General features: G+C 38.5%; 1 protein-coding gene across 1 annotated transcript in view; it reads right to left on the bottom strand.

The window, feature by feature from the left end:
• Positions 1-13,606, bottom strand: part of LOC140197951 (low-density lipoprotein receptor-related protein 1-like) — a 2,495,129-nt gene that overhangs the window by 335,936 nt on the left and 2,145,587 nt on the right. The window contains exon 43 of the mRNA XM_072258609.1: positions 171-360. Coding sequence (XP_072114710.1) covers positions 171-360 — 190 coding nt within the window. The remainder of the gene's footprint in view (positions 1-170; positions 361-13,606) is intronic.

Consider the following 13,606-nt stretch of genomic DNA (forward strand, 5'->3'; position numbering starts at 1 on the left):
TTTTATCCACGAATGCTGAAAACAGCACAGACTACAATCCCCACATGCCAAGAAATGAAATTTGACTATTAAAATTGTCGGCTCTTTAGATTGTCAGAAAACTGACACATACAATAGCAAAATAGCAATTATATTGAATCTAATGTACGATTAAAGAATGACCTTCTTACTTGTGGCACTCATCCAATGCAAGTACGTGAGGATGGTCATCAGGAGACATTTCAACAATGATTTCTCGGTGAAAAGCTCCAAATCTGCCTTGGTCAATTGTATGCCTTGTGATAGTCGATGTTGTTGAACTTGTCCAGTAAAGGGTATCCAATGCTTTATGATATGCCAGACCTTCAACTGAGCCTACATCTATGAATTGAAAAGTTATAGGTCAATTATAAACACCATTGGTTAAGAACATAAATAATTGTCCATAGTTGAACATAAACTTTTCAAGATCTTAACAAATAATAATTTAGGGAATACAAATTAAGTAAAGTTGTATCAACTTGATTGAAAACAGTAATATTTTCAGGGCCTTGAATGTCAAATATCAGACAAATTGTCACAGGTATTTCTCTAGAACAGGAGTTCCCAACCTTTTTCAGCCGTGAACCAATTCCATTGTGCATGGGGTCCCTGGACTCCAGGTTGCGAACCCCTGCTCTAGAGGCACTTATGAATTTTATAGTTAAGATAGAAGGAATTTTTTTTATGTTTTAACAAAATTTGATATTTCCTGCATATTCTCAACTGTACCCCAGACTTATCTTCTGCTGTTTAAAGGAAATAATCAAGGATACTTCCATGCAACTCCTTTTGGCTTTAGATGAGAATTATTTTGGCTCCTTTTGGTGACAGAAAACAGAGAATCCCAGTTCCAAGCAATCTAATGCCACCTTCAAACATGAGATGACAAATAGTAAACAGTAGTAACATCAAATCAGGATGGAGTCCAAAATCGCCATGTATCAGATCGGACGTCTATAAGCTGTTAACATTTGTGTGTGTTCTTCCTTTGTAAACACCTTGAAACCAACTCACAATTAAACAGATGTGTGTGCATAAATGAGAGATTCCAAAATGATTAATTAATTTAAGTGTCATATTGACATGCACAGTCTTACATTCCACGCTATAAAAATAGCAGTTATACTAAATCATCCAGTAGTACGCTAGTGGAACTGGTATTTAACTTAATAGCAGAGACTGTTGATCTCTGCTGGACAGCCAATAACACTTGACACTATGGAAACATAAGCCATTTAGACTGTCAGGAAAACAGAAAGTGAAAATGACCATCTGATATCCTCCAGAGAATTACACCTCATAGTTGAGAACATTGACTGCATTTCCTGCTTGGCTTACAGACAACACTCACAGGGATTCAGATACAATAGATGGATTATCCCATGAATTGCAGAGGATGACACATACGGGATATCCCATGAAAAGTTCTGACCACACACAGAAAGTCAATAGTCATGGGCTGGTTTTTACTTCCATATAAATGAAGTATAAAACATATCCATGACTATAAGATTTGATATGTTAAAATGATAAGTCCAGACAAAACTTAATGATGTTTTTTTCTAACTCATCTATTGCAGTTTATCCATGACTACACATTGTAATAGATATGATTGGCTACAGAAATTTCACATTTATAAATATTTGTTCATAAATACAGTACTGTGCAAAAGTCTCAGGCACACATATATATCTAGCCATGGTGTCTAAGACTTTTGCACAGTACTGTATTTGTCAGCGTGGAACAGAGAGCGAATTTGTAAATCTGCTGGGAATAAAGGATGTTGGGAATAGCAACAGTGGAGGGGTATAGGACAGGTGACAGAGAAGGAGTGCCAGAGAGGGGGAAGTGGGTTGTGGTGGAATGGGTGCAGACTCAATTAACAGGAAAAAATAATCCCATTGTTTTCTATTTATCTCTTTGTTTGTTTGTACTGGATACTAATTCTCGCATCTAATGAAGTTACAGGAGAACTGCAGATGCTGGAGTCTGCAGCGGGATTCAGGGTAAATTGAGCAGAATCTGCAGAGGGAAAGAAACTGTTGCTGCTTCAGGTTGAGACCTTAGATCAGGACTGAGTGTAGAAAGGGAACATAACCAGTATAAGAGAGGAGAGGGTGAGTCATGAGAGAAGGACTGTAATTCTTCATGATCATTTTCACCGTGCTATCGCAGTTGTGATAATTCTTACAGCGTACCACACACTGTGCGGTTTCATTGAAATCACTGACACTTTAGTCTCTACTAAGAACTTGCAATTGTTGGTTGTATCCTTGTATTCTGGTCTGTTAACTGTAAACGACATCCTTCACAATTAACACTGCATAAACAGAAGACTCCCAAATTAGATGAACGAGTCTTGAGGCTTTGAAGGCATTCAGTTCCAGCACCAACATTGGGGTATGTTGTGTATTTAATATTTAAGTAATATGTCAGTAATATTGTATATATTAGATGATTAAGCATTCTTGTTCATTTAAATAATTAATTACAGGTTACAGGTAAAAATACATTAACTGCATATGTCACCACGTTAGCACATGATACGTATATGCCTCGTTTAAAAGTAAACCCGAAGCTCGACAAACATTTATGACTCTCGTGTTTTCCTTTGAGTTAGTTTAAAGAAATAAAGGTACAAAACATTAATAGAGTATCTACCCACTGATCATGCAGAAAAATTATTCCATTCAGCTGAAAGGTGAAGAAAGAAGGAAAGACAACAATGTGAGAAAGAAGCAATTCACAATAGTCTAAATTGAGTTAAAGATTTTTAATTGTTTTAGGCACTTGCATATTATTTTTAATTTTATTTTAATTAAAAATAGTTTTAATACTTATATAATCATCTTGAAATTATTGAAGCTATTTGACAGCAACTTGGGCACTTTGTTGTTTACAGCTGTTTCACAAGCAGAGCTTATTCTATGCACTGCCCACTTTCTCAGCCTTCCGATTCACTTCATGTAGTGACCTTTATGTCTGCTAGGCACTGCTGTCACCCTAACAAAAGGGCTTATCATCGGTAGCTGCATTTGCAATAGGTGAGTGAGGACATTTTTTGTAAGTTGGTAACTAACTTGGGTTGCTTAGCATTGGCAGGAATTTCTGGCATAAATCCTCAAGGGTGCTGTCAGTAACAGAGAGGAAAGAATATAAAACAGGATATTTTGTGTATATTCTGAATTCCTGCAATAATTAGCAAATCAATAACTTCTGAAATTAAACACTAATCAATGCATTGATTTGAAGTCTGGTGAATAGCATCACTTGATAAAAATGCAATTGGTTTGTTGGGAGAGGACATAAAAGTTGTGGTGAATTTATCACATTCATCATCCAGACTAAACAATTAGGAAGGTTAAATTAACATCTGTGTTCCAGTCTCTAGAGGTTGTAGACACCATTCGGATAAAATAGATACTGTGACACACTTTTATGTAGGCAAGGAAATCCTTTTACCTGTCTTCTTCACTGACTCTTCCAATCTACAACTCGTTTTAATTTGTAAACCAACTAATCTTCTTCTGTCATGAAAAAGAAATTCTTCAAGTTTTCAGCCCTTCATACAAGCCAGTAAAGCTCTCTCTCTCTCTTCTTCATTCCTTCACAGATAATGAAATCTAAGCCCTGATATCAGTAGAACAGGAGAACAGTGATATATTGAAAAGACATCTAGGACAACAATCTCCTAAACTGATACTAGCTAACTTCTTGCCATTCCCTTCACTCATCTTTCAGCCAAAAAAAAAAGAATTTATTTCCTCATTGAAACATCAGTCTTTGAGGCACAGTTAATTTATAGAACAGCTTTGTCACATAAATATTAAAGCAAAGCATTCAAGTACCAATTCTCTTAGATTCAGTGTCATGAGCGCTCATTGTTATTATAGCATCCATTTAATAAGATAGGTAAGTGTAGTTCTAGGTGGAAGAATCACAGACCAGAAGAAGAGTTTGAAACTGTAACGCTGGACTCTATATAGTACAATGATCGACGAAGAAGATTTGCACTTACACATTTAAGACTGACTTCTTAATAATATTAACAAATATGCATTGAAAATAGTAATTGTCTACAGCAAGAATGTGAGATTAAATATCAGTAAATTATATTTTTAAAATAGAATTTCTTTAATGCCACCACATGTGACTGGATAAATTCAACAAGCAAGTTCAGAGTCCCAAAGATGACGTTAATGTGAGGCATAAGGTGGCAGATGCTGGAATCAGGAGTGCAGAATACTAACTGCTGGTGGAAATCAGAGGGTCAAGTGACTGTAGGGAGGGAAATAGACAGCTGATGTTTTGGGTCCACGCCTTTATCTGGTCTAATAGAAATCTGGTTTAGGAAGGAATTCCAGCCACATATATTTACTGTGATAAGGACATGCGTATTCTTTTGTTTTGCACTTCATGCCTTTCACATTATAACATTCTTAGTAATGAAGTTGTACACTTCATTACTAAGAATTTAAACTGTGTTATTATTGCATACATAAAAGTGAAGTGCAAAATCTGAAACAAAAGCACAAAACTCTTGGAGCACTGAACTGGTTAGAATCAGAATCTGGTTTAATATCACCTGGATATATCTTGAAATTTTTTGTTTTTGCATAAGTAGCACACAATAATAGAAAACAAAAAACTGAAATTACGGTAAGTATATATGTATCTACAAAAAATAATTAAATTAAATAAATAGTGCAAAAATAGAAATTAAAAAAGTAATTAGGTCATGGGTTCAATGTCCATTCAGAAATCAGTTGGCAAAGCTGACTTCCAGTTACCTGTCATATATATATATATATATATATATATATATATCTGTAAAATGTTCTTAACCTCAGTACTCCAGTTCTGTTGAAGGACTTTTGGGGTCACTGACTTGAAAAAAATTAACTTGCTTCTCTCCCTCTTCAACTGCTTGAACTGTTCATTAGTGTTAGTACTTCCTGTTTTTAAGTAGGACCAACATTTGCTAAGGATGTACTGAGCTTCCTACAGCTCAGACAATATGGTTTCCTTCTTAAAGATGTTTTATTCCATCAGTGGCTATTAATATGTGTTGATTATTTTGGTCTGTATTGAACATTTGGCTCTTTGGCCTGACAGTATAAAGTCATCTTTACTGAATCCCGTTGAATGATTCCTTTAACTTGGTTAAGGCTAATAAAGACGGACACATCTCATGTTGCACGGTCAGTAACATTAACCCGGCAGCAAGTTGTTACAGAATGGGCATTAGGCAGCTTAATGAATAGAAAGATTGTAGAACATAAGTACTGAAGTCTCAGACTTGCTAATTTCGAGAGCTGAATGATTTTTGATGCAAATTCTGTCATTTATTTCAACTTTGCCTCTGCATATTTTAGAAATGATTCATCAAGTATTGTAAGATGACTTAAGGAATTGATGGTGTTTGTGCATGTAGTTTGTCTGAATAACTCAAGTCGGAATAAGATTATGCTACTTATCTTAATATGTAAAGTACTTTTTGTTGAAGCTTTTTAGGTCATTGGCTTTCTTGTACCAAATCTTGTTAACATTCTGGTTGATTGTTTTTAATGTTTGCAACTCTGTTTAAGTATTTCAAAAACTCATCATGTCCACATAATTTAATGCATTGCTTCAAAGCCATTAAACAGAATGGCTGATCCGGTATTGTTCTTGTAATCATAGAATCACATCATTATAAAGCATAGAGGGAACTTCACCTATTGTGACGATGCTGGTCCTTCAAAAGAGCTCTTCATATAATCCTATTCCCCTGCTTATTTTTTTCATCTCTCTGTCATTGCCAATATTTTTGTTTTCTGATATATCAAATTGCTCTTTGAAGCTGATGACTAAATTTTCTTTCAGCAGAATTTTAGACACATATTCCAGATCATCACAACATACTGTAGAAAAAAATATTATTACCATCACCACACCCCCATGAAATACTACCACTTTTCTCCCATATGATCTGGCACTATGCACAGATCTAAAGGATCATTTACCATGCTTCTCTTTTTCAGTTCATTGAATATATTGAGATATAACTCCATATAGTTATTTCAAAGACCTCTAATATCATATTTACTTGATTTAAACTTCGTAGAATTGAAACAAAAATATTCCTAATCCAAACCATGCTGAACCAAGTTATAAAATCAAACGGTTGATGCTTTATAAAAGATCTGTCTGTCATTGCAAAAAAAAGGAGTGAAACCCTGTATGTAATGAAGAATAAATGAATAGTTCACAGCAAGGTTAACTCAGAGATAATCTCAAGAGAATTCACAGATGTTCAGAGACACAGTTTCACAGGAACGCAATTAAAATGTCTTTAAAATTGTTTAATTGAACGGTAGCCTTCAAATTCACCTACACCATGCATCTAAACCCCACGTTTAATATATGTCAGGGCACTAAGGTCTCCTGTTTTAGTACAAAGTAGTACTTTAGGATTTTCACTTAAGAGAACTAAAAGCCTCTGCACAACTTCTAGAAGCGGTAATAGTACTGAGTTTCTGAATGAGTTAGCAGCAAAGAAAATGAATACATTTACAAAAATAAAGCTTAGAAACAATTTGACTGACAAAGTATTTCAAGAATTTTCTGTTCTAATGTAGCGTCATGGTAGCAGAGTAGTTAGCATAACACTTTGCGGTGTAAGTGACCCGGGTTCAACTCCCGTAAGGAGATTTTATGTTCTCCCCGTGACCACATGGGTTTCCTCCAGGTGCTCTGGTTTCCTCCAACAGTACAAAGACATACCGGTTGGTAAGTTAATTGGACATTGTAAAGTATCCCATAACTAGGCTAGAATTAAATCGGGAAATAGCTGGGCAGTGTGGCTCAGAGGGCTGGAATAATCTATTCCACGCTGTATCACAATAAAATAAAAATAATTAAAAATAATGTGACTCATCATCCTGCGTTGTTTGTAATCAGGGGAGTAACATCAAGTTATATCCTAAGCATTTTAAAGTATTTCTTCTCATCAATGGCTAGGCAGCTAAATGCCTGATGAAAAGAAAAAAAATTAATAAGTCATTTGAGTTTTGCAATTAACATATGAGAGAAGACAGGCCCCTAAATCCAGCAACTACCATGTTACTCTGAGTTCTCTCACATCAGGCAGAAACCTGACAAAACACGCCAGGAGCCATTAGTAAACATACAGACCTTCAGCAAACATACAGCCCTTTTTAAATACAAGTGTCTAACCTGACACTATCATCTAGAAACAGTTTAGTGGATTTAGTACTGTGATTATAAGGAGGCACAGATGCTGATATACTTTGTTAGGTGACAGGAAGGATGATTTGAATGTGGAACAATTTTTAGTGCTTTACTTCTTCTGGTCTCTCAATTACTATGTTTAATGTTGATGCTTTTCTCCTTCGATCTTTGCTCCAAAACTTCCCTGAAAAGAAGTCCTGGATTCCATCCAACAAGTGGGACAAGGTCTTTGTATATTTGATGTATTCATCCAGGGATCCTAGTCCTTCAAGGAAACAGTAGTACAAACATTTTATGGGCTGTAGGACATAAACAAATTAGGAGAGGAATCAAAATTACATTCTTTCATCAGGACATGGAGTCTATGGACAGAGACTGTTCATCAGGACATGGAGTCCTGATTGATGTGCTGAGTCCCTCCAGCATTTTGTGTGTGTTATTGTTTGACAAAATAAATGCATTTTTCTTGTCACAGTTTTTTTGTCGGAATCAGAATTACTGTCACTGTCATGAAATTTGTTGTTTTGTGACAACAGTTCAGTGCAGGAATAACAAGTGACTCAGTTAGAATAAATAAATAAATAAATAGATAGATAGATAGATAGATAGGAATCTGAGGCTGTGTTCATGGACCATTCAGAAATCTGATGACAGAGGGGAAGAAGCTCTTCCTAAAGCATTGTGGGTCTTCAGGTTCCTCCTTGATAGTTAACAAATTTCATGACACAAGTCAGTGATAATAAACCTGACTCTGATTGTCATATTGAAAAGCGGGTATGTCCCAGATGATGACGGACTTTAACGATGATACCACCTTACTTAGGCACCGATTTTAGAAAATGTGCTCGATGGTGGGGAGGTTTGTAGCTGTGACGGAGCCAGCTGAGCTAAGATTTTATGTACTGTCTAGTCCCTACCAAGCTGTGATGCAACCAGTCAGAATGCTCTCCATTGTACATCTGTAGAAATTTGCCAGTCCTTGGTTACATACAAAACCTTCCCAAAGACCTAATGACGTATAGTCGCTGGCCTGCATTCATACTGCTTCTATCAATATGCTGAGCACCAGCAGGAGGTAAGAGTGGGCTCCCTCACCTCCGCCCCTCTGACCCTCAACACAGTACCCCTCAGGGCTCTTTGTATACCCATGAGTGTGTCGCAACCCACAGCTCTAATCTGCTAATTAAATTTGCTGATGACACTACACTGATTGGCCTAATCTAAAATAATAATGAGGCAGTCTGCAGAGAAGAAGTCATCACCCTGACACAGTGCATCAAGAAAACAACCTCTCCTTTAATGTCGCAAAAACAAAGGAGTTGGTTGTGGACTACAGGAGAAATAGAGACAGGCTAGCCTCTATTGACATCAATGGATCTGGGGTTGAGAGAGTGAACAGCTTTAACTTCCTCAGCATAAACATTTACGAGGATCTCACATGGTCTGTACATACCGGCTGTGGGGTGAAAAAAAGCACGACAGCACTTCTTTCACCTCAGAAAGTTGAAGAAGTTTGGTGTGGGCCCCTAAATCCTAAGAACTTTCTATAGGGGCACAATTGAAAGCATCCTGACTGATTGCATCACTGCCTGGTATGAGAACCGGACTTCCCTCAATCGCTGGACTCCACAGAGAGTGGTGCAGACAGCGCAGCGCATCTGTAAATGTGAACTTCCCACTATTCAGGACATTTACAAAGACAGGTGTGTAAAAAGGGCCCAAAAGATCATTGGGGACCCAAGTCACCCAACCACAAACTGTTCCAACTGCTACCATCTGGGAAACCGTACAGCAGCATAAAAGCCAGGACCGACAGGCTCCCATACAGCTTCTTCCACCAGGCCATCAGACTGCTTAACTCATGCTGACACAACTGTATTTCTATGTTATATTGACTATCCTGTTGTACATACTATTTATTATAAATTACTATAAATTGCACATTGCACATTTAACGTAAAAAAATTTACTCCTCATGGATATGAAAGATGTAAGTAATAAAGTCAATTCAAAATCCACAGAGATATTGATGCCCAGGAGTTTGAAGCTGCTCACCCTCTTCACTGCTGACTCTTCAGAGAGGATTGGTAGGTTTTTCCCTATTCAACCTTCCTGAATGCCATATCAATTCCTTAGTCTTGCTGATGTTGATGCAAAGTTGTTGTAACACCACTTGACCAACCAATTTATTTTGGTTCTGTACACCTCCTCATCACCATCTGAGATTCTTCCAACAATAGCTTCATTGGTGAATTATCATCAGAAAGCATCATCAGAACCAGTAACATGAAACTTTTAATTTAATGATCCAAACATGCCAGTGATGAGAATGTAGAACAGAACATTGATGAAGCAACGACTTTTATAGGAAGTTGACTTCTGCATAAGCTAAAGTTCATCAATATGATTCATGCAGTAAAAAACAAGCGAGAAAATCTGCAGATGCGAGAAATCTGAGCAGCACACACGAAATGCTGGAGGACTCAGCAAACCAGGCAGCATCTATGGAAAATATACAAAGTCCTTCCCAAGGGTTGTGACCCGAAATGTCAACTGTACTTTATTTTCCATATAAAGAGTGAAGATGCTCAACCAAAAGGTCCTCCAAGTTACATTGGGCCTCAACAATTTAGAAGAAGTTGCATCGGGAGCACCAAATACAGTAGCAGACCCCAACAGATTTGCAGGTAAAATGTTACCTCAAGTTGTCAAGTGATTTTGATTATATCTTTAACCTATTACCATATCCTTTCAGTTAACAATACACTAATAATTCCACTTAATGCATCCTCAAGTATTTCAATTTTTGATAAGGTATTCTTCACAATATATTTTAAATCATGTTTGTCAGTCATAGGTTGATAATTTTTCAAAACTGTTAATTTTTAGTTGATTAGGGAATCATTGCAGACTGCAACAAATATCTATATATAATCCTACCTTCATAAGACCATAAGTCAAAGGGGCAGAATTAAGCCATTCCACCCATTGAGTTTGCTCTGCCATTCCATCATGGCTGATTCCACTCAACCCCATATACCTGCTTTCTTGTCATATCCTTTGATGCCCTGACCGATCAGGAAACTACCAACTTCTGCCTTAAATATACACACAGACTTGGCCTCCACCACACTCTGTGGCAGAACATTGTACCGATTTGCTACTCTCTGACTAAAATAATTACTCCTTACTTCTGTTCTAAAGGGTCACCCCTCTATTTCTGGATATCCCCACCATAGGAAATATCCTCTCGAAACCTACCCTATCTAGTCCTTTCAACAATCAGTAGGTTTCAATGAGATGCCTCCCCCCCCGCGTTCTTCTAAATTCCAGTGAGTACAGGCCCAAAGCTGCCAAACAGTACTCATATGTTAACCCCTTCATCCCTGGGATCATTCTCGTGAAATTATTCTGGATTCTCTCCAATGTCAACACATCCTTTCTGAGATATGGAGCCCAAAACTGTTGGCAATACTCTAAATGCAGCCTGACTAGTGTAGTAAAGACTAGAAAAGGATCATCATTATATCCTTGCTTTCTATTCCCCTTGAAATAAATGTCAACATTGCATTTGCTCTCTTTACCACAGACTCAACCTGTAAATTAACCTTCTGGAAGTCTTGCATGAGGACTCCTAAGTCCCTCTGCACCTCTGATGTTTGAATTTTCTCCTCATTTAGATAATAGTCTGCACTATTGTTCCTTCTACCAAAATGCATTATCATACATTTCCCAGCACTGTATCCCATCTGACAACTTTTTTGCTTATTCTTTCAATTTGTCTAAGTCCTGCTGAAATCACATTCCTTCCTCAGCAGTACCTACTCCTCCACCTATCTTCGTATCATCTGCAAACTTTGCCACAAGGCCATCAATTCCACTGCCTAAATCATTGATAAACAATGTGAAAAGCAGCAGTCCCAATACTGACCCCTGAGGAACACCACTATTCACTGTCAGCCAAACAAAAATGGCCCCTTTTATTCCCACTCACCGCCTCCTGCCTGTAAACCAATCCGCTATCTACGCCAGTATCTTTCCTGTAACACCATAGGATCTTATCTTGTTAAGCAGCCTCATGTGTGGCACCTTATCAAACGCCTTCTGAAAAGCCAAGTAAGTAACATTCACCGTCTCTTTTTTGTCCACTTTGCTTGTAACTTCCTCGAAGAACTCTAACAGATTTTTCAGGCAAGGTCTCTCTTTACAGAAACCATGCTGATTTTGACTTATTTTATCATTAGTCTCTAAGTTCCCTGAAACCTCATCCTTAATAATAGACTCCAACACTTTCTCAATCACTGAGGTCAGGCTAACTGGCCTATAATTTCCTTTCTTTTGACTTCCTCCCTTCTTAAAGAGTTGAGTGACATTTGCAAACTTCCAGTCCTTCGGGACCATACCAGAATTAAGTGATTCTTTAAAGATATGACCAATGCATCTGTTATCTCTTCAGCAACCTCTCTTAGGACTCTGGGATGTAGTCCATCTGGCCCAGGTGACTTAATCACCTTTAAGATCTTTAAGTTTGCCTCACACTTTTTCCTTTGTAATAGCAATGACACTCACTCCTGCTCCCTGACACTCATGGACCTCTGCAACACTGCTACTGTCTTACACAGTGAAGACAGATGCAAAGTACCCATTAAGTTCATCTTTCATTTCTTTGTCCCCCATTTTTACCTCAGCAGCATTATTTTCCAGTGGTCTAATATCAACTCTCATCTCCCTTTTACTCTTTATATAAATGAAAAAAAATTAGTATCCTGCTTTATATTATTGGCTGGTCTGCTCTCATTTTCATCTTTTCCCTTCTTATAGCACTTCTAGTTGCCTTCTGTTGGATTTTAAAGCTTCCCAATCATCCAACTTCCCACTCATGTTTCGTACCATATATGCCCTTTCCTTGGCTTTTATGCAGTCCTTAACTTCCTTTGTCAACCAGTTGCCTACCCCTACCATTTGAGAACTTCTTCGTCTGCGGGACATACAAGTACTCCTGTTTGAGTACTTTTGGGACATGCAAGTACTCCTGTTTGAGTACTTTTGGGGAGGGGGGAAATAACCTAACTGGGGGAAGCAACTGTGGCCGTGTCTCTGGCACAGAGTCTGGCCCTGTGGCTCAGTGGGGTAGGGAAAGTAAGAGGATGGCAGCAGTGATAGTGGACACGATAGTTAGGGGGTCATGCAGACAATTCTGTGGACGCAGGAAAGAAACGCAGATGGTAGTTTGCCTCCCAGGTGCCATGGTCCGAGATGTTTTTGAATGCATTCACATCATCCTGAAGCAGGAAGGTGAACAGCCAGAAGTTGTGGTACATATTGGTACCAATGACTTAGGTAGGAAAAGGGAGGAGCACCTGAAAACAGACTGCAGGGAGTTAGGAAGGAAGTTGAGAAGCAGGACCTCAAAGGTAGTAATCTCGGCATTTATTCCTTGTGCCACGTGACAGTGAGTATAGGAATAAAGTGAGGAGTAGGCTAAATGTGTGGCTGAGGGATTGGAGCGGGGGTCATATTTCTGGATCATTGGGACCTCTTCTGGGGCAGGCGTGACCTCTACAATAAGGATTACTACCTCAAAAGTAGTAATCTCGGGATTATTGCCTGTGCCACGCAGCAGTGCGTATAAGAATAGAGTGAGGTGGAGAATAAATGTGTAGCTGATGGATTGGAGCGAGGGCACAGAGATTCAGATTTGTCAATCATTAGGACCTCTTTTGGGGCAGGAGTGGCCAGTTCAAAAAGGATAGGTTGCACTTGAATCCGAGGGGGATCAGTATCCTGGCAGGGAGGTTTGCTAAGGCTATTGGGGAGAGTTTAAACTAGAATTACTGGGGGGTGAGAACCAAACTGAAGAGACAGAAGAAGGCTCACAGATCGAGAAAACTTGAAGACAGTGTGAGAGGAAGGATAGGCAGGTGATAGAGAAGGAATACGCTCAGACTGATGGTTTGAGATGTGTCTATTTTGATGCATTGAGTATCATGAAAAAAACGGATGAACTTAGAGCGTAGATCAGTACCTGGAGCTATGATGTTGTGGCCATTACAGAGATTTGGATGGCTCAGAGACAGGAATAGCTACTTCGAGTGCCAGGCTTTAGGTGTTTCAGAAAGGGCAGGGAGGGAGGGAAAAGAGGTGGGGACGTGGCACTGTTGATCAGAGATATTGTCGCATCTGCAGAAAAGGAGGAAGTCATGGAGGGATTGTCTATGTCTTCTACGTCCCTGTGGGTGCAAGTTAGAAACAGCAGGGGATCAATAACTCCAATGGGTGTTTTTTATAGACCACCCAATAGTAACAGGGACATCGAGGAGCAGATAGGGAGACAGATTCTGGAAAGGTGTA

Source organism: Mobula birostris, chromosome 5, assembly GCF_030028105.1.
Source record: "Mobula birostris isolate sMobBir1 chromosome 5, sMobBir1.hap1, whole genome shotgun sequence".
Classification (NCBI taxonomy): domain Eukaryota; kingdom Metazoa; phylum Chordata; class Chondrichthyes; order Myliobatiformes; family Myliobatidae; genus Mobula; species Mobula birostris.